Genomic DNA, 26,336 nt, shown 5'->3' with positions numbered 1-26,336 from the left:
TTAAATAAATAATAAATTTCAATACAGTTTTCTAAATTATATAAAATATTCCCGATCATTATTGTTATTTTATATTACAGAAAGAAATATATTAAAAAGTGTTTGTTAAACTCAAATTTATGTTAGAATTTTTAAATATTGTATAGTGTTTGGATCCACCAGAATGGTCAGAAGGCGAAGGTGGTTGGATTAGACCGTACTACCGGTTTAATGGCGGAAAGGCATTAATTCAGCATAAACACAATTGGTTGTAGTAACTTTTATTTAAGGTTATGTTACATAGGTTGTTGTTGTTACCGGTCGTTGTGAGAATTGTTGAGCTTGTCGAGAATTTAACAGTTCGCAATAACTGTAGAACGTCGTCCGGGTGTGCAAAGGCAAGACTGATCTGTATGTACTATTAGCAACTTGTGTTGTGGGGAATATCGAATATATTCAGCGCCCTCTTCTGCCGTCTGAAAAATCAGAATCAAGCAGTAGAAGGCTAACCGATAATGATAACGCAATACCGAGATTTTGCGCCCTCTTCCGCCGTCTGAAAGATCAAAATAAAGCAGCAGAAGGCTAACCAATAATGTCGGCGCAATGACGAAATAACAATAATGATAAATGGATTGCTGACGATACCAGACTATGTCGTCGCCCTCAATGCGGTCTGACTAGAGTCAAGTTGCGGAGAACGCACCGATAGCTGTCCAGCAATAGATAATAAGTAATATAAACAAATGAGTACGCCTTGCACGGATTCCCGTAGACAGACGTGTAGAACTTTAACTGTTATGACTTGAACTACTTCACTTTGACTTAATCAGTAATACTGATTTGCTTCGTCGGCTGTTGCTCCTTATAACGATTTCATACATTTAGAGTGTGTAATTCTTGGAAATTCAGTCAAATTCTCGGAAAGCAAGCTTTAGTAGGTTCGAGAATCTTCCATTGTCGCTATGCGAATACGGTATAAGGCTTTAAAATACATCGAGAATTTTCTATTTGTATTTTATGTTTTACAATTAATTATTTTAAAACTACATAAATAGAAACCTTGGTTTTAATTTAATTTTTAATTTTTAATTTCAGTTTTTTTATTGAAATATATTTAAATGTAAATTTAATCAATTCTTTATATATAATATTTTTCAAGGAATTTTAGTCGAAAAATTTCTAATATTTATGTTTTATTACAAAATAGAGTAAAAGTTTTCTGTTTACTCAAATTGCTTTAGATTAAAATAGTCTTTAAAAAGGTATTCTGAATTGAAAGAATATCTAAAAGAAAAAATGCAGATTTAGACATTTAATAAAACCATTGTAGCAATATTTGGGCAATATTGTGGGCAATATTTGGGCAATACAGCAATACCAACCATTAGCACTATTTTGCTGATAATAATTAGTAAAATATGTATCATTTATAAAATTCTCAAATTTACTCAAAAACAATATGTTCCTATATCCCACTCATTAAAACATAGTTTGAGAAAAAGAAAAATTTTATTGCAGGAAATGGGAGCTAACTCATCATTTAAAAAATACCTACGTGTATGCAAGCGTAAAAAAGCATGATCTTTCTCTTTCTCTATACAGTAACTATTCATGGTTTCTGTCATTATATTTTTTTCTTTGCATGCATTTCGAATTTTTTTTCATTTACTTTTTTTATAACTTTTTTCTTTATATATATGTAGTATCTAATTTTAGTGTTCATTTGAATAACTGTATATGCATATGAAACGAAAAAATTATTCTACTTTTTTAATAAGGAAATAGTTACAATAAAAATATTCTTATTTTAAGAACTAAATAATTACTAGTTTTATATTTATAACTGTTCAGGATTAAACTACCGAACAATAAAAAATGGATTGTTTGTTATAATACGATTCCGATACAATATATTTAGCTTAAGGCGTAATATTTGAATTATACATTACGAAAATTTCGCTGGAAATTTAAGCCACCTACTTTGTCCGCATAGCAACAAAAGAAGCTTCTCGAACGTACTAAAGCTTGCTTTCAGAGAATTCACTAGAACTGCCAAGAATTGTAATGCTAAATGTAAGCAATTATACTTAAGGAGCATCGAACGGAGAAGAAAATCAGTCTGTTTGAATAATTCAAGTGAAATTAGTGTCAGTCATACCAGTAAAAGTTGAACTCATCTAAGGGAATCCGTGCAAGGTATACTCATTTGTTTATATTGATTACTCTATATTGCTGGCCAGCTATCGGTGCGTCCTCCGCATCGTGACAATAGTCAGACCGCATTGAGGGCGACGACATAGACTGGCATCTCCAGCAATTTAATTTTTTTTTACTTCAATACTACATATAATTTCTCGCTGCCTGCGCTTGCACTATCGGTTAGGCCTCTGCAACTTGATTTTTATCATTCTGCTAAAGAGGGCGCCAATACTGACTGGTGGTCCCCGCCAAATTCTCATTACTGCGGCACAGCGACGATATTATCGGTCAAGCCTCTACGACTTGGATCTGATCAAACCACAAAGGAGGGCATCGACAATCCGCAATAATCCCCACTACCCTCACGAGCCAAATCACGCTCAGTAAAATCTATCGATTCAAACGCCTAAGCAGTCGCAAGCCGGACAATGATCAGTAAATTCTAGCGCCGATTCAAACGACTAGGCAGTCGCGAGCCGACCAACTAGCCGCTAATTTTATCGCCGAATCAAACGTCAAAGTATTCGCGAGCCCGAACAACAAAATTCAATGCCGAATTAGTCATTAAAGAAGTTGCAATCCCGACATGGCTCTCTGAAAAACCATTGCCGAATCAATTGTCTAATGATTCTCGAACCGGAGAGACTCCATTAAATTTAGGGACTAAACCGCGTGCCCAGTACTCTCAATTCACCCTTTAGACTTGCACTCCCGGACGACGTTCTAAAGTTCATGGTCAACTGCCTAATCACTACGAACTCAACAATTGTCACCACAATCATAACACCAACATAGGAGATACGGTCTAATCCACTCACCGTGATCTGCGATCATACTGGTAGCTGGAATTCCAAACAATAACTAATGGAGTAGTTTTTATTTAAAATATGTAAAATATTTTATAATTAGTTGACTAGCAAATATTAAAAGAGTTCGAGATTGATGCAGTTCCATGAATTTTAGAAAAAGTAGGTCATACGCGCTGTGCAGCGTACGGCACGCGGAATCGGACCGGGACGCGCACTCGGGTGAATGTTTACAAACAAAACTAGGAAAGTCCGAGCAAGTTTTACGACATGAAATCTAAATATACTATAAGATCACACAAGGGTATTACGCCTACTTTTCTTTCGTCGAACATTCTCGAAGGTTCTAGATTTTTCTTTCTACGCCTCGTGTAAGAATTAGTGCAACAACGACGATGCTTTGTTGCCAGCTAAGTGAGCCGCCGCATGGCTATATAAGGGACGCACGCGGCGCGCCTCGACCTCTCGCTGAAAATCTCTTTTGCTGAAAGCTTCTTGATTGCTGACCGGCTTTCTTACTGAACCACCCTCGACCAACTGCGCTTGCGGCTAACATCTTGCCGTCAATCGACCACAGTGACCGACCGTAGCGAACCGATTTAATCATCTACCAGTAGAAGCCATGGCACACGGGTCTCGATCTGCCCTCAACAGGACCGCCATGGAACGGCCGGTATTTTCAGCAGAGCCGCCACGGAATGATCAAGCCTTCGGTTCGTGCGCATATTCAAAAGGCTCATTGTAATCTCACTTCGCGCTCACTCAAGTGTAATTGCCGCTCGGTGTTTCAGTATACTGTGAAGACAACACATGGCCTTATATTCAGTATTAAAATTAATAATACTTGTGTGCATTAATAAAGGAAAATCGGCAGATTTAGTGCTGATTACAGTGAAGCCAATTGGAATAGTAATCAAAGAGGACATCAATGACGCAGCAGTAATACACCTTGCCTGCAGATCACAAGGTACACCTTTATATTAATAAATAAACTAGTCACATTTTGCACAAGAATAAATCAGGCACACTTACGCTCTCTCGAACTAACCCTCGACATCGTACATGCCCGCTAGCAAAAATAGGGCACATTTACGCTCTCTAGAACGTCAAGAATACTTGATTCAACTACCATCTTCTCATGCTACCTCACATGCATGATTGATTGACTACACCAGCTGATATTGACAACATCAGCATTACCTCAACTTATCCATATCCTCAGTCATATCCATGGAAGCTACAATAATCAAGAATACAAGAACACACCCTCGTTACTTCAATAGAATTATCTCTCTCTCTGCACAACAGTGCAATATTATTATAATCATTTACAAATAATAAACCTTGTTTTACTAGACTAGGACTCTATAGAACATCATTCAACATCAAGGAAAAAAAATATTCACAATATTTTCTATACTTCACACAAAGAAAAAGAAAAATGTATGTTCCTTTTAATAAAGTTATAAAAACTAACATATTAAATTAATATTTTTAAAAAGTGCTAATTTCATCCAGAAAAACAAATTAAAATTTCATTTATATTCAATATTGTCACATTTCAAAAACTTATATTCAATAAGTTCAAATATACATTTAAAGTGTCTATAATTGTTTGTATATATGATTTATTAAATTAAAATTTTTTTAATTAGCAATAATAGTTCAGTTTACTTAATTGAACTTAATCTGAAATAAATGTTTCTAATGTCTTTTCATTTTCATACTTTGATCCCTAAATTAATTTAAACACAATAGTATATTAACATTTTACTAAATTGTAAGATTTCGGAATAATTGAAATAATCACATTGAGTTGAAGTAACAGTATCTAGTGAATAATGTTCTGTGTAACAATTAATTATAATCAATATTACACTTATTTTATTAAAATATTAGCATTTGAACAGCATCAAAAAGCATCAATTTAAAAATAATAATTTTAGTGATTCTAAAATTCTAAAATCTCGCATTATTAATTTATTTTAAAAACAAATGTTGAGTTATAAATGTGAATACGACTGTATAAATTACAATTAATACTAATTCTAAAGCAATTACATATATGTTTCAATTTTAAATTAATAACTATGAAACTGCCATATTATTAAAATAATGAATGAAATGAAATAATACTATCGATTTTCAGACTAATATATTATTCAAATATTGTAATAACCGTCATTAGAACTTTATATCTTGAACTGCAGTACGTACTATAATTAAATCAAGAAATATAAATAACAAAAACAATTAGCTTTAATAAAAGGACTATGAAGTTTCCAAGAATAAATTTTGATGAGCTCACTAAGATTAAAAAATTATATAAATGGAAGAATTAAAATATCGAACTTTTTCTGAAGATATTATATTATAATTATAAGATTGTTCACATATTTTATTAATTAAATTTACTTTTTTTTTAATTTATTGTAAATTAAACTTTTTTTTCTACATAAATACTTCTTTATAGAAATGTAAAAACTTAAAAATTACAATTAATCTTTTAATCAAACCTTTGATAGCTTTTAATTTATATTCCATGTGTAAGTTTTTTTAATAAACTTGCTATATTCAACAAATTTTTATTTTAGAAGAGGATTTATGTCTATCACTATCATCATTTGGATTTATTCACAATAAAAAAAAACTAATAAAGGAAAGGAAGATGTAAATGTCAATATATTTTTTTTAACCCTTTATTCCTATACAATTCTATTATTAATTTAAGTTATATTACTTTGGCAGCGTATGAAGTATAAGTACCAGATGAAAAATTTCCTTATAAATCTAAATAGGTCTTAATAAATTAATAAATAAATAAATAATTCTATATGGTATAATAGTAGTGATAACTTTATAAATTATATCAGTATTATTTAATGAAGATTATGATAACATAGATAAGGATTTCAATAATCCTTGATTTAATTAAATATTAAATTAAAAAACTTGTTCTAAATTCAATGGTTGGTTTTATATGAAAACCTATACTACAATTTTGTATTTGTATTTGTGTTAATTATTTATTAAATATATATAATCAAAAATTTTAACTTTTTAAAACATTTATTTCGAAATAAAATCAAGTATATATATTATCTGATTCATATAAAAATTTTTTTTTAAATATCTTCATGTAATGCACTCAATAAATGAGCATAAATTTTTAGCGTGATATTTAAAAACTTTAATTATTTTGAATTATTTTTACTTGCAAATTCGACAATAAAATATAGTTAATAATTAAATTTCAAATTAACTAAATAAAATATGGTTAATTTTATACAAATTATATGTCATCCATATTTGAATGTATCCTAATATTTATTATGTCATTTAATAAGTAACAAGGATGAAACACATTTAATTTAATAGCTACAGCTTTGTTAAAAAAAAAAACAATTTATTAGGTTAACTTATACAAAAACTCTTAATTTAGTATTAAAAATATGAAAACAAAAAGTATTTATAATATTTGTGATGTGAGTATTTCAAAAACCATTTTATTCCGAAAATAAGGCATTTGTTCTTGACTAAAATTTAAATCTTTATTAGCACATACATATTCAGCAAACATACATGAAAATACACCACAGTCGCTACCATTCATTTGTTGAGGAATATCTTTTATACATTCAAAATTCCAATCAAGAAAATCAAAAGTTTTTTTCTTTTTGTCAATACTTTCTTCATATAAATATTGCTTTAATATTTGTAAACATTTATAATTTGGCGAACCCATACTATCATAATACCTAATAGATTTATTTCTAAAATCTATTATAGCTAAACACCAATGCACTCCAAGATGAATAGGAACAACTATTAAATCTTTTGAAAATATATCTACTTTTCTTGTCCATCTCTTTAAACATCCATGACCACTAGTACAAAGTTTTGGATAGAAGAAAGTATTCATAGCATAAACACTTGGATACTTGTCACAGTTACCTCTTATTATTAAAAGATTCATATAAAAATTAATTATTTCATCATTCAACCAGTTTAAACCAGCTAATGTTTGTATATCTTTTCTTGTAATTTGCAAACCAAATCCTTGTATAAGAATTTCATCAGATGGACCGGCCGATAATGCAAATTTAATACGTTGTAACATATCTATATTTAATTCAGGTAATTTTGTTTCTTCTAATTTATCATTTTCATTAAGTACAGCTTTATAAAAACGCATTGAACGATTTAATTGATCAGCAAGAGCTGCTTCCCTTGTCAATTGATTATGTTTATTTAAAATAAAAGTTTTTTTCCTTAATTCTTCTGCTTCTTTATAACATTCTTCCATACGTTTATTATACCTATTTGTAATTTGAGAAATAAAATCTTGTTTTATAACTTCTTTATTTGAAAATTTCTCTCGTAATGTATTTGTTTTAATAATTTCTATTGGCTTATAACTAATAGCAGAATTTATGTAAATATCTTTTTTTTCATCTTCTTTTACCAAATTAAAATTTGTAACAGATTTTTGATAGCCTATTCTGAATGGATTAGATTTATTCAAATAAAACCATGATTTACAAGAATCCATTTTACTTACTTCCATTGATGTATTAGATTCAAAATTAACCGATGATCTTACTTTTGTATTTTTGTTTTCATTTAAATTTATTATTTTTATTAAATGCTGTTGATTCCTATTTATACTTGAATCCTTATTAATTTTTTGCACTTCAGGTGGAATAAAATTCATTAACATTTCACTATATTGTTTTTTTTCAACTAATCTATGTGTTTTAAATAAAGTAAGTTGATTTATAGATTCAGACTGCTGTAAAGATATGTAGTTTTTTTTTGATAAACATTTATTATTTTCATGATTAGTTTTTATTGTAGATTGTAATGATTTTATTTTTTTTGAACCATTTTCATTATCATTATCAAACTGTTTAGAATTCAGTATTGGATGAGAATAACAATTTGAATTCATTTTAATACATTCTATATTAGAACTGTCATTGGCTTCACTAATAATTTTCACATGATTGCATGAGACAAAATCATGACAATATTTTTTTGAATGTATATTATCTTCTACATGGAAAAACGAATCACTAGCCTTTCTTTTTCTGCTACTTTCATCTGCTTTCCAAAATAATTTTTTAAAAAATTCAAATATCATTATAAAAAAAAGAACTAATACATTAAATGTACGTCAGTTTTTATCATGAGCAACAATTAAAATTGCAAGTTATTATAAATATTTGTTGCATTTACTTCTTAGTTTTATCACTTCCAAAATTAATTTATTTTATATCAATATTGAAAATAGTTTAATTTTCAATGTACAACAATACTGACAATGACTAACGCAGCCATATGATATGAAACACCATTCTGGCGCATGCGAGTTAAAGATTCACATAAATTAATATAAAAATACAGCATAAGAATTAAAAGCTATCAATGCAGATATATAAATCATGTATAATCCCGGAATTACCGAATTAAAAATAACGGTACTTTATTTTTTAAGACAAAATTAATTTTTAAAAGTTGACGAGCAAGGTATATTATAAAATAACAATTAATAAATTGTAAAAATATAATAATAGAAAAAATATTTTTATTTCAATGACAATTAATAAAATTTGTTTAATTAGTTTTCATTTCCATAAATATTATTTGTAATTTTTTAATTATAATAAATTTCGATACATTTGCTATTAAAATATATTAACTAATATATAAAGTATGCATTTGACTATAAATGAATATTTTGTAATTAGTATCATTTACACAACATTCTATTTGACTAATTATTGTTAATGGGATAAATAATACGCAAAATTAGATTAAAATGCAATAAAAAATTATTTATTAAAAAATTTGATAAATATAAATCTTCCATAAAAAATGAACAAGTATAGGTAGAATAAAATATCATTTTAAATGCAGTAATTACAAATTCTTTAATTTGGAAACTAAAATATTTTAGGCAGTCACGCCGTAAACATTTATGTGCACTAAAATAAAAATAAAATACAAAAATATTAACTACAATCAAAAAACTAATATATTTAATAGAAAATTATTCTTTAAAAATGAAAATAATAGAATCTTTTTAAATATCATATTACAATATAAAGATAGTAATACAAATCCTAAATTTCAATCTAAAAGAATAAAATTTAATGAGAATTCTTATTTATTAAAGTGTAGCGTTATGTTTATAAGATAAAGAATACAATTATTTAGATTAATTTATTAATATTTAATATAAGTAATTAAAAATATTTTTTTTTAATTTTATTTTAATTAAATGGTAATAAAATATATTTGCAAGGCTATTATTTTATGGTACTATTACAGTATTGTTAATAAGTTCATCAATAATTATTCCATTTGATTTTGTATTAAACGGAAAGGATAATAGAATATAAATATATAAATGATTAAATAATGTATTTTTATATATAAAATGAGTGAACTTATCATTTTTGTTTAAAAAATTTATCCTTCTCGAACTACTAACTTGTATATATTCTTAATTTGAATTACTATTATATATTTATTATAGCTCAAAATTGAGTATCTAAAAATTTTTTTTTAATAAATGGTTAATTTCAATAATTATTTATTAATAATTTATCATAAAATTAATTTTCAATGCTGAAAAAATTTACTATATTTTCTGATGTATGTAATAAATGTGTAAAGCTTACATTGTGTTTCTTATATTTAAAGATATTATCTTAAAAGCTATTAGATTTTACTGTATATATTGAATCGCATACTTATTTTCTGGCTAGTATTACAGACTACATTAACTCGAACTTCCTTCAATTATAGTAAATAGCTTATAATTTTTATTATAATTTGTTGGTGCATTATAATTGTACAAAAACATAATTTATGAAATCTTTCATTTGCGGATAATATCGTATTATAATTAATATTATGATTAACTTCTATAAATAAAACAGTATTATTGAATCTTTATCTATTGTGTCATTCGAAACATATATGATATCTATTTAAAAGACAATCTTAGATTTATCGTCACATAATATCTTTCTAGTATACAAAACTATATTTCATTTTATTTTTAATTGCATTCGTATTATTATATGAAATAGTGAAATAATATAAATAAATAATTAATATGATTTAAATTAATAGAATATATGTTTTTTCCTATTATTTTTTTGTCAAGGAATTTTTATATATCATTTGACGCGTTCGTTTTTATATGATCTCCTTAGCTAAATTAATCAAGTAACATAAAGGTTTGAGCATACATATTTTTTTATAAAACTAAATTAATGATATGTATTGAAAATATAAAAATTTGACTAAATATTACAAATATTTTTTAAGTTATACATAAGGATGAATAAGGTTCATTTACATTATAGTTAATTTACATAGAAATACAATATTGATAAATAAAATATGTTGGTGCTATCAAAAATTAATTAACTTAGGATTATGAAACTAATATGTATTAGTGAATTATATAATATATATAGTAGGTATATTAAATTTTTATATAAGGGAAAATTATTATCTATTTATAGATGCTCATTATTTTATTTTATAATAAACCATCTGTCAAAAGTAAGTAAAAATTATTACATTTGCCTACTAATTGACTAATAATAATTCAACTAATCAAATCTATATTAATAATTATATATCGCGATTGAATAATTTGAATAAATGCAATTTATAACCGATGTGTTGTAATTTTTAATATATTGTGACTTTGTATTCGATCATAGTTATATTAATAAGTAAATTGTCTTTGATATTCAAAAGAATTTGAACAACTTTAAACGATATTTGACAGTCTAGTATAAGATATTTCTATTTATCTAAAAAAGAAATAGTCAAAAACGTGTTATATTTATGATAATGCTTTGATCAGCTTCATAAATTTAAAAAATCCTCAAATATTTGAATTAAAAATCGGCAGCCCCAATTAGCATAATTTAGTGGATAAAATAATTTGCCATTAATCAATTTGTAGACGATATCTTAATCGAATTGTATTCAAATATTTATAATAAATTAAGACATACAAAAATTATGTATATTAATTTTAAAAAAAGCTTCACACAAAATATTAATTTAAATATGAATTAGATAAACAAATAAAAGTAATTGTAAGTACTATATATCAATATTAATCTATCAATATTAATAAATATATTAGAAATGAAATATTGAATATTTCGAAGGTGGAAGTACTATTAGGTCGAAAGGTGTAAGTTATTCTAAAATGTTAATTGAAGGTACAATGGTTTTAGATAAGGAGAAAGTACTTTAGATAAAAGGAAATACTAATATCATTTGTTAATCGATGTATAACTTCATAGAAAAGTGCCAACTTGATTTTTCCACCAATTAAAATATTACATTGAATTTAAAGAGGTACTATAAGTTCAATGATAAAGTAAATTAAAGAAATAATATATTACAATTATTTAACAATCAGTATTCAACTAGGTGCAAAGAATGCGATAACGAAAAAATTGAAAGAAGCAGCTTAATATTAACTATAACCAAATGGAAAGTGAAGTAGTATTTCAACAATAAAAAGTCTGCTAAGAATAACTGACGTCAAAAATTCGAAATATTGAGAACATCTGTAAAGATTTGATTTAATACTAAGGTAATTAAATTGAAGGCTATCTTTGACCTCATATAAAAAGTTATTCTTTTATCTTTTTGAAGCTTAAGTCCCAGGGACTATAAAATAACAAAACATCATTCAGAAAGAGAACCAGAAATAATTTTTGAAAAAGAGATTATACATAATACTACAATTCTTAGACCAATTTGATATATATTTTCTATTCCAATTATAAATTGTAAAATAAATACATATGAGTTATGTTTTATTTTAATGTCAATTATCTGTAGTTGCCTTAATTTTATTAAAGAATTGTGAGAAATAGAACAAAACGAGTTTTCTAAAACTTTAGTGAATGTAGTTTGTTTAGAATTAACTAAAAGACCACGAGGTGTTATGTGGAAGAAATGTGCGGGCAAATGGAAGGGATAAGGGATTGGATAATTGTTGTATATGAAAACAGACAATTTTCATTTCTATTAATAACAATTACATTGTTCAAGTAGATCTTATATGATTAATATAATTAATATAATAAAATTACAACAAACAATTTTTATAACTTCTCCCAATATGAATTATAAAAATAATCTTGATTATCAACTTATTTACAACAGTTTTTCTTATAATTATTAAAGATTGTATTAAATAGTAAAGTACCTTTTATTATGTATGTAAATAAATCTTTATTTTCTAAACAATTATTTATCATTATTTTTATTTTTCTATTATGATTAATTTTAATGAAATTAATATCTACTATTTCTATAATTTTTATTAGATTATAATTCATAGTTTTATCATTTATTAAAAAACAACAAAAATTTACCATGCAATATACATTTTACATTATTATAAATTTTATACACTCATTTATCAACAAAGAAAAACATTGGTAAAATAATAAAACAAGTTATATTAGAAGATACAAGTTTTTAAATTTTAATGAAAGAAAAAAATATTTAATCCATAGCAATATATAGTGTACATGCATATAAATTTTTGTTACATTCATTATACATGGATAATATAAAAATATCAATTATTCTTTAATAGGATCAATTAATTTATACTTTTATCTAAAGTTCATGCATTCAATATTGAAAAATGAAATATAAAAAATAACTTCTCTAACATCTATTGTTTTAATATGAAATTATCTACTTTTATCTAAATATATTATTAACATTTTAAAATGTAATATTTACATTTATAACAAAAATATACTTGAAGTAAACTAATAATTACATTATAGTTATTTTAAATATTTTCATCTTTACAGTAACAAAATTTAATTGAAATAGAGTATAATTTTTATACATGATCAAAAAGTACTTAATTAATTAGAAAACGTCTACATTGAAAAAGCACAAAATTATTTTTTATTTTATGAAAAATCAAATATACAGATATTTCATATTTGATGTAAAGTTCAAATTAACATAATTTCTTACAAGACAATAATTTACATAAGAATAACAACAGAATTATAAATTACAATACATAATAAAATGTATAAACAGATTACTATATTAGGAGTATTTATTCAATGAATATATATGTATTATAGTAAATATGACGAATAGAATATATTAAATCTGAATATAATAAATATGATGTAGCCTAGTAAAAAAACTAACTAAATTGTTAAAAATCAAATGTTTTATATAATATTGATGTACAAATAAGAAAAAGAAAACGAAATTGAGTTTTATATTATTTATTACATCTAATTAAGAAAGTTAATCAAATTTATTTTAGTTAATATTAGCAGCATGAAGAATAAACTAATAAGAAATCAATTTCCTATTTAATATGAAATTCTGTTATTTCTAAGTATTTTTATTTTGCGCAATATTAATAAAATAGTTTATATTCTTAACAATCATATAATTCATAGTAGATCATAGAAAATCATTTTTCATAATTAAATTTGTAAAATAATATAAAATAATGACAGGATCTGCAAAGATAAATAATAAGAATATAATATACACTAAAATCATACAATCAGATAATTAATAGTAAAAATTATAGAACCATTAAATTTATTAAAGGAATAATTTAACAAATTTCAACTATTTGCAAGCAAAAGTTATTAAATAAAAACAATTTTAATATAAAGTTAAATAATGAAGATTATGTATTTATTATGAACAAAAGCTGATGTCAAAAGTATAAAGTATATTCATTTTTAAATTTCTAACATAATACAAAATTTTTATAATTGTTAATAAATTAATTATCAATAAAATTATAAATTAAACTGAAATATTTTTATTTATTTACCTAAAACAATCGTTATTTAAACTAAAATTTGTATATATAAAGTATGTGCATTTATAAAAATTATTTGAATTATGTTATAAGATTTGGTGTAAAAAACAATGATAATTATTGAAAACTATAAATAAAAATCTTTTTATAAACATAATATCAGACATTAAATCTTTTCTTATGTCGAATTTCAATTCAATATAATTCTATATGTAAGTAATGTAAATAAAATTTAGCTGTATAAACTAAAACTGAAGATCTATATTTGATGTCAAGGCATATTAATAATATAACTAATTTTCATGATTATTTATTGCATTTTAAATGATAATTCTTATAAATTTGCATGAATATTTAGTACAAATCAAAATTAAAAAAATTAAATAATAAGTAATAAAGGAAAAATATTAAACTATATTTAACATTACATAAACAGTTGATCAGAAACTCTAGACAATATATTTTTAGTTAATAGAAATATATTAATTAAATTTAAACACCTTATAAAATAAAATTTCAATTTATTTAATAAGAATAGTTTTTTATTGCATATTCATAGATTATTATATTTTAATTATAAAAATAACAGTAATTTGTTTAAATTTGAAAGCAAAAATTATACTGCTCGGGTACAAAATTAGTTTCTTGAGATATCCGCTAGATTCGAAATAATCTGAATTTACATCTTTAAACTAATCTAGCAAACTTTTTTTAACATCTATCTAATATAATAGATTAAAATTTTAACTAAACGTTCATTAATAATAATATGCAATTTCAAATGTTTTATACAAGATGTGCATTTTGTATTGACAAAGTTTCAATATTTCGAGGTAAATATCAAATCATTAACCATTTTTATAGAAACATTGTCTAAGGAACAGACTTCAATATTTAATTTTATTTATCGACAATTAACAAATAATTTCATAAAATGGCATCTTTTAAAAAAACAAATACAAAAATATTCATGAAAACTTGTTCAGATTTAACGTCTGATAGTATTTATTGGAAAAATTATAATGTGAGTATAATTATATTTCAAGCTTTAGAATAAATGCTATTTTTAAAACATGTGATTGATATAACCTAGAATTAATATTTTAACCACTGTTTATAATTTGAATATTTAATATATTCATACATTTGTAATTGGCATATAAAATAAACATATCGTTATTATATTCATTAGGAATATTGATTTAATTTTTTTTAATTAAATATTTCTCGTTTAAAAAGAAATACCATTTAAAGTCAGTATAATTATTTTTTCATTGATTTTAAATCAGAAAATGTATACACTAGATATATTGTAAATTAATACATTTTATAACACATTATATTAATTCTTGATTAATATCAATACATTATTATATTAAAATTAATATTAAAAAAGAAAATTTATAGGTATCTGTCCTTGTTAAAGAATTTGGACCAATTGATTACATAGATTTTTCACCCAAAGAACCATATCATTTTGCAGCTACATGTTCCTGTAGAATTCAAATTTATAATCCTATAACAAAATTAATAACTAGAAATCTTAATAAATTTAAAGAAGTCGCTTATGGAGGATCTTTTCGTCGAGATGGACGATTACTTTGTGCTGGTGGAGATGAAGCTATTATAAAACTTTTTGATGTTAATACAAGAAGTCCATTAAGAATATTCTGTGGACATAGTAGATCAGTTCATAGAACATTTTTCACTTTAGATGGCATTCATATTGTTTCATTTTCAGATGATAAAACCACTGCGTTGTGGGATATTCCTAATGAAAAGAAAATAATTGCTTTTGAAGAACACAATGATTATATTAGAGCTGGGAGTATTAGTCCAGTATCTCCTGATATTTATATATCAGGGGGTTATGATAAAATAGTAAATATGTATGATACAAGAACTAATAAAAAAATTCTTAGTATCAATCATGATGCACCGGTTGAGAGTGTTTTGTTTCTACCAAGTGGAGGAGTATTTTTATCAGCAGGTATTTTTATTTTTCTAATCATTTTATTAATAGAAATTAAGCATGCAATATATTAAAATTTAGAAATAAAAAATGTAACTCTTTTAATTTACATCAAATGATTAAAACCAGAATTAAACAATTTTTTAATCAAGCAATTATTTATTGTAGTAATTCTGAATAATTAAATATGTTGAAAATAAATGACAATTAGTTATATATTTTAATACCAAAAAATGTTTGTTTAATAAAATTAGCATAAATTTTTGAAACACCAAGAAATTTAGTTAATACTTGATTGACTTTACTATAATAATTTTTATCAACATTTATTAATAAAAATTATTTTTAAAAAAATACTTGTGTTTCATCGCTTTATGATTATACTTTATTTTTGCTATAACATTTAAATTATATATGAATAATAAAGAAAGAATATAAAAAGTACAAGAATTTATAATACAATTATATTATGTTAGATTTATAAAATTATAATAAAAATTTTTAATACTTGTTAAAAAATGTTTCATAGTTTGTATAATTTGTCACCCGTCTTAGTGGATGCTTAGGTAAGGACTTAAATGCAAGGGCTGTACATATGTACAGTGTGTGCACACTTCGTTAAACATCGTTTATTATGGTTTCTTGACAATTACATTATTGATGAGTTGAATTCATTTCTCAGGAGAGTGTAAACTATATTCAATTACAGTGATGTAGTTACTACTTGGTGATAATGGCGATGTTGTTTCTGATCTTGTAAGGATCAGCAATGTATTATGCACACTCCATGGTGAGGAGTATGGCTTTGAGAGGTACGTGGCCTTTGATAATGTTAAAATAATATAGCAAAGAGTTGTGCACACTCCTTGGAAAGAAATATGGCTGAATTATGTAATAGTTACCCTCAATAGAGACTACTAGTATATCTTTGTGATAAGGAGTACTGCGATACCATGCTTCTTGTAATACAGTCAGCACCCTTGACTGCTCATCTTCTGTTGCGCACTAGAGAATTGAACGTGTGTTCCTTGTAATGGCTTCACTGAGAGAGCATGATTGACTGACTCGCTCCATCCACGTTGTAGCTTACTTAGCCGATAACAATGGATTTGTGTTGCTATGCGAAGACTAGACAAACTTGTAGGATATTCAAGAATAAAGCTTTAAAAGTTTTGAGAATTCCGGGAATTAAACTCAAGATAAAATATAAAAATTAAAACAGAAATAAAGAATAAACTATTAGTTATATTGTACTTCTTATAACTTCAATTCTGGAATCAAGACAAATGTTTACTAAATTACAATTACTATATTAATATGAAAATTAAAGTAAACTTAATAAAACATTAAACATTAAAGTAAATTTGAATAAATCACTAAGCATATATATAATATTAAAACATCTACAAAATAAGATTTTATTACCTTGTAAATATTTATAGCCTTATTCATTTAGTTGGTTAATTTTAATAATAATTAATAGCATAACATTTAAAAATGAGAACCAAAATGTTTAATTAGTATTGAAACTATAAATTATATTGAGGTATGGCCATGTTGACGTAAAACGTATGATGTAAAAATTTGTCGAGCATCTCGTATAAAGAGAAAGAGAAAAGTATAAAAATGAAAAAATTAAATTAAACTTCAAATGCAATTTCGTAGAAATGATAAAGAAATTAATTTCTGTTACTAATACTTGTAGTTATAGAAAAAGTGTAATGAAAAATACAAAAAAAAAAAACTATAATATTGTATATAAATATATCTGTGAAGAAGTGATATTAAGTATTCTAAAGCATGAAAATAACAAAAAAAAATAACAAACAGAAGACAAAAGATGGAAAATAAAAAATCATAAACAATCAGAAGTATTAATACATATACAAATAAGGTAATATGTAAAATAAAATACAATAAAATAAACCAACAACCAATTTGTTTAAAGCAATAATATGTATATTCAGTAGGTGATTGATTTTCTGTGATACTAATTCTAAGTTTATTATTTATTAAAGTAGTTTTGTAATTTTACTTTTGACTTATTAAAATATAATTAAATTAAGTATTATTTACTAAGGAAAATCAATTTAATTTAAATGATTTTTTATTAATAGGTAAGTACCAGTTAAATATTTTTTTACTTTCATATTTTTATCATTATTTATTTCTATTTATGTTTATTCATCAGATAGAAGGAATATCTTTATAGATGTCTATTATTTATTATTTTGATTTTTCTGAAATAAATCAATATTGAAAATATCGATCACTCTTAAAAATGAATCATAGAATATTTAGCAATAGCATAAGACTGGAATATTTTTATTATAATAAAAAAATAATAAGAAACAACATTTTATTAATCTCCTTGCTATGATATTCTTTTGTAAATTCAAAATTTACAATATATAGAATCTTATTCAATTCTTATTTTTAAATTTAAATGTTTAAAAATTAATATATTGTAAATTATCGTGATTCTTTATTTTATACGATTGAATAATTGCAAAAATTACATTTAAATAGTTGAAAATGTACAAGGTATTTTTAAATAATAATTTGAGTATTTTATATGGATATATATATAATTATTAACACATAAATATCATCCCAAATTATATAGTAAAAATTAGCAAGAATAGTAACAATTTTTTATAGACATGTATAAAAGTGAAATCAATAGTTGAAATAGCATTTGAAACAGTATCCTCAAATTCAAAAGTCAATTAAAAGAATAAGAACTATTAATCGTTTAGTAATTCTATAGAAACTATTAATACATAAAACATATAAATAAAAGCAGACAACGTAAGACAGAGAACTTAAAACAAAGTTATAAGACTTTGTTATAAATGCATTATTCGAATCTATCGAACTTTAAGCACAGCCAAAATATTATTTATTATATTTAAATCTTATTTATTAATTATAATCTTATTGCTTTCCTTATCTCGAACCTCATCCAATATTTAACTTAGTAGAATAAATATACAGCTTATATTATATATGAATTTATCAAATTAATTATTAAAATGTAAATATACTCAGTAACTAATTTATCAAATACAATCATTATATTCAATTTAATAAGTTAATTGCTTTAAGTATATATTTTTTAATAGATTTAAATTAAAAAATTTAATTAAAAACTATTAAACGATAGAATTACTTCTAAATTTGCTTTAGGTGGAACAGAAATTAGAGTGTGGGATTGCTTGGCTAGTGGTAAACTTTTAGCAAAGATTTCTCAACATCATAAAACGATCACATGCTTACAAATAGCATTTAACGGTCAAAGAATACTATCTGGATCATTGGACAAACATGTTAAAATTTATGATTCTGGATCATATAAAATAGTAAACACTTTGGATTATCCAAATTCTGTTCTAAGTATTGGGATAAGTGTAAGTACATTTTTATAATCTAATTGTTCAATGAGCATAATTTAGCAAATAATTATAACCTTAAAAATTGATGTCTATATAAACTTAATAACTTTTATTCCAATAAGTCGAAGCATATTTCGAATAACTCTAAATAAATATTGTAAAAAATATATTAGGTACTAAATAAGCAAATGATACCGTTTCATTTAAATTTGTTAAATTTAATAAATCATTTAAATCTATGAAATATTCTTTTATTCAATCGTCATATATATAATATATAATAGACTTTATATAGGACAATGTATATTGAAGGCAAATCTCAAAATTTTATAATTGTAAATTTTAATAAAAGAAAAATAAAAGATTATTAATGTATCAGATTTTAGTTTAGTTTTACTAGTATCTATACAGAATCAATGATGTTCTGGACAAGAACATTTTAAAAATACTACCACAGTAATAGACAAATATTTCTTAATAGTAGCTCACTAAATAAAGATTTCTCAAGAATACTAGTAGAAAATAAATAGCTTTATAACGTGTAATTTTATAGTAGAGAGTATAATCTTAAATCTTAAATAAAACTCAAAAGATGTTTTAATTAATAAATATTTATTTCGATTCAAAATACTAAGCCAGTTTATCAATCGATCAAATTATAGTGATACTTTACCTATAAAAGATAAGTTTAAAAGAAAGATAGAATTTTTTAGTGACAATACTTTGATATAAAACTTCAATTATATTCTCGAAGAATATTAAGAAAAAAAATTAAATTATATAAAATTTGCTGACAAAATCATGTAGAAATGCTCAAATTTTGTATTATAAAAATAAAAATTTTAGTCATGCACATAATTTCTTAAAAATTCTGATTACGTAAACAAATTTCACATATTTCATTTCAAATAATGCAAATAAAAACATCAATAAGATTTATTAAAAATAATTGTTAAAAAGTATGAACTAACAAAATTGTACAAAAAAGCAAATTTTAAATAAAGAAATAAAAAACGTAAGTAGTAGTTCTATTAAAACAAAAAACGAATAAAATGAAGGTCCGAATAAGTGTAATAGAAAAACAATGAACAGAAAAAATATTAAAACAATATTTAATTGTAAATTTAATTTTTTCAATTAAAGATAGATTAATTTAAATTATCGGACTCATAATCTAAAGATATTCTCTGATTTCCTTCTAAAATTTACTTTAAATAAAATATTTTTGTTACTGTTCGGAATTGAAGCAGTTGAAGGCGGAATACAAAAGTGGGAAAAGTATAAATACTTGGACATTTACGTTATAAACACAACTCAGCGAATAAGAGAAATTTCACTACGCAGAATACTAGAATATTAGATTCTAATTTCGACTAGCAATGCCGATGAACTCTCCAAGGCTATATCTTAGTGTCGTCACCATAAGGATCGGCATAGCAACAGGCACCGGTGCGCTGCCGGTATCGCAAGCTTCTATGTGAATATTTAAGAGCAGCCCTTGACGCGCTGTGCACTGTAAGTTTAAGATCTAGTCAATCACTACACATATGGCTCACAGCATTTTTCTAAGATAAATTCAGTTTAGTGCTTATTGTAATTCTATACTTAGTATTATTATTAAGTAGTGCATCTCCCATCATTGTCACTTGCGCTAGCACGAACTGCAATTAAAATCTCAGACAATCAAGAACAAGAAAGAACTCACACCACTACAATAGAATAATTCTCTATCTCAATAGAAGCAACCAACAACGCTACAATATTATAATTCATAAACAGAATAAATTAATACTTCCATTTGTGCCTTCTTTCTTCCTAATCGCTATGGCGTGAGATTAATCCACTGAACTATTGAAATGGCAGTTCGAGCCATAAAATAATACATTAAAATTTGAACATTTGGTCCTCGCCAGATAGCAGATTCAAGGAATCAAGCCGGACCTGCAAACATCAGGTATACCACTCGTCACGCACAGCGGCGATCTGCAAATATCAGATCTGCCAGATATAGAGCTTTAATATAAATATGACAAACAATCTTCACTCTCTTATCGATTTACATACTAATTTATATTGAAGAGAGGAAAACAGCACATTAACATAACACGTAGTATTATCTTACGAAACACTAACCGTTCAATCTCATACGGGAGATCCGCGACTCCCTCTCCTTCAGTTCATAACTAATAAATAATACACAAAGGGGGTCATAATGGATGTCAAGAGCACCAAGATACACAAAGACACTAAATCAAGGAGAGCTAGAACTCTTCACTGCACTCATCCTAAACAATAAAGACATCACTGAGGTGGAAAAGTTACATTACCTCTGCACCTCATTGGACGAGTGAACCTTGCCATTAATAAAGGGGCTCCCACTAACCAACGAATCACTATCACCAGCATGGGAGCTACTTAATCAGCAATACAAGAATCAACGCTTTGACCCCGTACAGGCCCACATCAATAGAGCGGGCAAACTTACGGTCTCTCTCTCTCTCTCTCTCGACCAACGCATTGACCCCGTACAGGCCCATAAGAGTCGACTTAAGCGACGAAATTCGTCAAGCACATTGTAAAAACTAGACAACAATATATTGAATAATCAACTACAAATGCATTTTATTAAGTCCTTCAAGAGCACGAAGACTTATCATTAATTACTCTTGTGTGCGACTAGTCTTTTTACTGTCCCCATAAATAATTAAAACATAATTTATTACTCAAGAAGTTCCATTAAACATCTTACACCATATCAAGTATTATTCATACATCAATCATATTTGATTCAAACACCATCTTCTCATGCTACCTCATGAGCATTATTGACTACACCTGCTGATGTTTACAACATTAGCTTTACCTCAATTACAAGATCCACAGTAATATCCATAGACTCTAAGGTTTACGCCCGCATGTAGGTAACGCCGACGCTAGTTCTTACCTTTACCTCTACACCGTGGGTACGCTCGCATTGAGCACACGAACGTGCACCAATATTACCACTACATTTGAGCTCACGGACACAAGCTGTGACGTCACATGGACGTTCTCCCACCACTTCATAAACTACAGCTCATCCCTCGTCGGCTGCCAAGACGGCACTAACTTGCTGCCCCTACCACCACGAGTTCCCCACTACAACTACTCAACCCAAAGGAAGAAAGGGAATCACGCTCCAGGCTAAAGAAACACCAATATATTCATTCTATCACATACTCATTCTAATATTCATAGATTATTAACTATTCATCATTTATTATATTTAATAAAAGGAAAGACTATTAACATTAAAGGCAGTATTGTATAATTGCATTGCCCCTTCCACTTGCCAGCAAGCCTATTGAATTGGTAGTTCGAGCCATAGCCTACACCTTTAAAATCGAACATTTTGAAAGATTAAGTTAAAGAATTAGGCAAACATTTTATTCGCCTGTTTAGTAAGAACATGGTTTATTGATATAATTTTTAATCTAATCTGCTCAATTAATTAATTAAATAGCTGCTGTATTCTGACTGTAGAAAGGTAGCAAAATCAATGGGCTTTTTATTGAAGTAAGGTATGAAGATTTTCACAAGTTCAAATCTGTATGACTTATTTTAAGTAAAAATTCTTAAATGTATTTAAAAGACGAGAAGACCCTATATAATTTATTAATTAATATTATATCATTAATTTATATATTTTTAAATATATAATTTATTATTTAGTGGGGGATAATTTAAAAATTTTAAAAGGCATATAATTATTAGTAATATATATATATATATATATATATAATTTGTTAATTACTAATCATTTTAATTTTTTTAAATATATATATTCAGATTTATTCATAAATTTATGAAGTATTTTATTAAAATCAATTAATAATGAAATTAAATAAAATTACATTAGGGATAACAGCCTAATTTTTTGGAGAGGATATTGATAAAAAAGTTTGCGACCTCTACGTTGAATTAAGTTAAAGAGTTAATACAAAGGTTAATTAAATTAATTCTGTTCAACTTTTAACTTACATCATTTGAGTTTAAAACAGTGTAAGTCAGTTTGGATTCTATATTTAAAAAATTAAAATTGTTTTGTACGAAAGGACTAAATTTTTTTGTAATTGTAAAAATTTAGGAATATTTATGAATATTCTGATAAATTGAGTGGTGGGTGTAATAATTATAATATCAAATAGTTTGATATTTACGTGAGGTGGATGGAATTTTATAAATTATAATAATGTCAATTGAATAATTTTATAATTAGTTATAATTTCTTAATTTATTGAAAGAGCTCGAATTCCTTTTTCTTCTTGATTACCTGCAGCTATAGCAGCACCTACACCAGTTTCTTCTTTAGTTCATTATTTTACTTTAGTAACTGCTGAGATTTATTTATTGATTCGTTTTCATTATTTAATGGATCAAAATAATTATTTATTAGAATATATTACAGTAACTGGGTTAATTACTATAATATTAGCAGGATTTTCTGCTATATTAGAATTTGATTTAAAGAAAATTATTGCTTTTTCTACATTATCAAAATTGGGTATGTGTTTAGACTTAACTAAGAAAACCACTAGATGTTGTGTGGGAGAATGTGTGGGCAAATGGAAGGGTTAATGCACTGATTGAATAATTAACACATGTATTTCTTATTGTTTATTTCATTTAATTTCCAATGTAGGGATTATTATTCTTCAGGAAATCCTTATTCCTTGGATATAACGGGTGAAATAATGATTTACTGTGAAAAAAGATAGGTTATAAACAATTGGATATTAACACTTGAGAGGTTATAATCGTTGTTGTGTTCTGAACGAATACTACAATTCTTGGTTGTGTCATGATCTTGACACGTCTTGCTGTTATCTCTAAATAATGAGCTGTGTGAGTGAACACGAGCCCGAGATAGAGGTTAGAGGAATGCGCACCAATCAATGGCGCGAATTGCTGGTCTTGCGAGTTGAGCATGCGCGGGAAGCTTCTGGACTCGGACAGTTTGCGGTCCATAACTGAGTAAGCCGTGAAGTGAAGTATCAACAATAGAGATAAGGACTTGCTTGGAAGTTGTAGTGTGATATTTTCAGTTTCTCCTCACAGGCTTGACGGGAAGCTTCCATGCACGAACTGCTTGCACTTGGACTTTCCTTTGTCTCTTCTTACTAAGATGACGAGAATCTCAGTCCTTGTGCTGTAGGTGCTTGATGAGACTAAATGTAACTAGATATTGAACCACAGAAATAGAAAGATATTTTATAAGACTCAATCGATCGACTTTTCTCTGTTCCTCCTCCTTGAGAATAGGTTGCGACTTTTCGCGAGAATAAGTGATGGTACATTACAATTGTCCTTCTTAAATAAATTACTGTCCCGGTTTACTAGGGACCCTTTCTTCTTTCTTGTGCCCAATCAGAATTGATCGTGCACGCCTTCATTTCCACTTCCTTTCGGGTTTAATATTGAATAGGCTAAAATCGGGAAAGTGTCTGAAGGGGGAGGCGTCTCCTATTCGTCTTCTCTCTCTTCTCTGGGACTTATTGATATGGGAGGTCCTTTGTGAGCGTTGTCGATTGGCTAGCGCGAACGGCAAGATGCGGCGTAGTTGAGAACAATGTAAGCATTATCTTAAGATGCCAAATGCGCACGTGCTCGGGTTTTTGGTTACACTGAAAAGTAAGAAACGTTTTTTATAGTCAAGAGTTGTATGTACATCTGGCACTTCCAATTGTGCCAGTAAATATTTAGGTCATTAACGCGTCAAACAATGAACGCATTGGCAATGCGAGGTAACTAGCATGACTAATTTTCAGTGTTTTCCAGATGTACTTACCGTTATATCGAATATACCGTGTACTTACCTGAAAGGTTTTCTTCAAACTTTTTGATCAAGTTTAATGACATTCTAGCTTGATACAGAAAGAGCAGGAGTTTCATTGAAGAGGAACGACAATTTAATGATATTGCTTTGCCAGATGTTTTATTGCATTGAAAAATGTCTGAAACAATATGATAATCATAATGTTTGGGATAAAACAATATGAATTGTGGTTTTTCATTTAATTGTTCATGCATTTTTTAAATCTATAACATTTATATGTATAGTAATTATTCATATTATAAAGGACAATCAAGGTATTTGTGTAATAGGAAATGTTAAAAGTAGGATACCGTAGGCATAATCTATTTTAATAGTTTCTAGATTTTCTTTGTGTGAAAAATCATATCTTTCAGGTTATTATTCTAAAGATAAAATTTTAGAGTTTATTTTCTAAAGAAATTTTCCTTATTTAATGAAATTAATAGTTTGTTTTAGACTTCTATGGCCTATTATTTACAATAATACATTTTTTAAGAGTTAAAGATAATACATTTTTTCCTATAAAAATGTAGGAGGAGTTTTTTACAATGAGTTTATCGATAGTAATATTATTAGTATTAACTTTAATTTTTAGGTTTGTTACAAAATAAGCTCTATTTATAAATATTAAGACAATATTTATATTTATGGAAGATAAATTATTTTTTTATTAATATGTTTTTTATCAATATAAATTAGTAAGATCGTATTTATTAAGAAAATTAATTTAAATAATTTTTTATGTATTTGTATTAGGAAATTATGATTAGGGAATGAGTTTTTTCCAATATTAATTTATTATTTTTTAATTTTGGGAAAAAATTTATATATTTGTTTAGAAAGGTTGAAGACATTATTTGTTTAAAGAAAGTATTAATTTATTAGTAACTCAAAATATAAGGAAATTTGTTTATTTAAATAATATAGAAATTAGACATTTAATTGAGGGTATAGCGCTTTTTTTGAATTATAATGATTATTTTGTATTAATTTAAATAGTTAAATTTTAAAATATAAAATTGTAGATCATTGTGATTGTTTTTAAATATTTTTTTAAAATATTTAATAATTATCTTTATATTGATAATATAATATTTTAATAAACTGTATAAAAATTTATTAATGAGAAAGTGAATATGTTCTACAAATCACAATTGGAATTATTTATTTAGTATTTGGTAGTTGAGCTGCATTATTGGGATTTCTTTTCGTATTTATACGTATTGAATTGGCTGCACCAGGTAATTTTATA

At 25.9% G+C, this 26,336-nt stretch overlaps 2 protein-coding genes across 2 annotated transcripts; one reads left to right on the top strand and one right to left on the bottom strand.

Moving 5' to 3' along the window:
* Positions 1–6,378: 6,378 nt before the first annotated feature.
* Positions 6,379–8,326, bottom strand: LOC105365847 (sentrin-specific protease 1). The gene has a single exon (XM_011504105.1). It carries the CDS (start codon positions 8,128–8,130, stop codon positions 6,457–6,459), a length of 1,674 nt encoding a protein of 557 aa, XP_011502407.1. The 5' UTR covers positions 8,131–8,326; the 3' UTR covers positions 6,379–6,456.
* Positions 8,327–14,788: 6,462 nt separating this feature from the next.
* Positions 14,789–25,861, top strand: LOC105365846 (U3 small nucleolar RNA-associated protein 15 homolog). The gene is made up of 4 exons (XM_011504104.1): positions 14,789–14,887; positions 15,271–15,853; positions 19,025–19,245; positions 25,841–25,861. Exons 1-4 carry the CDS (start codon positions 14,798–14,800, stop codon positions 25,859–25,861), a joined length of 915 nt encoding a protein of 304 aa, XP_011502406.1. The 5' UTR covers positions 14,789–14,797.
* The last annotated feature ends 475 nt before the right edge of the window (positions 25,862–26,336 follow it).

Source organism: Ceratosolen solmsi, unplaced genomic scaffold, assembly GCF_000503995.2.
Source record: "Ceratosolen solmsi marchali unplaced genomic scaffold, CerSol_1.0 scaffold26, whole genome shotgun sequence".
In the NCBI taxonomy this organism is placed as follows: domain Eukaryota; kingdom Metazoa; phylum Arthropoda; class Insecta; order Hymenoptera; family Agaonidae; genus Ceratosolen; species Ceratosolen solmsi.
Note: the sequence above shows the minus strand (reverse complement) of the source record. Positions and strands in the feature narration are given on the sequence as shown.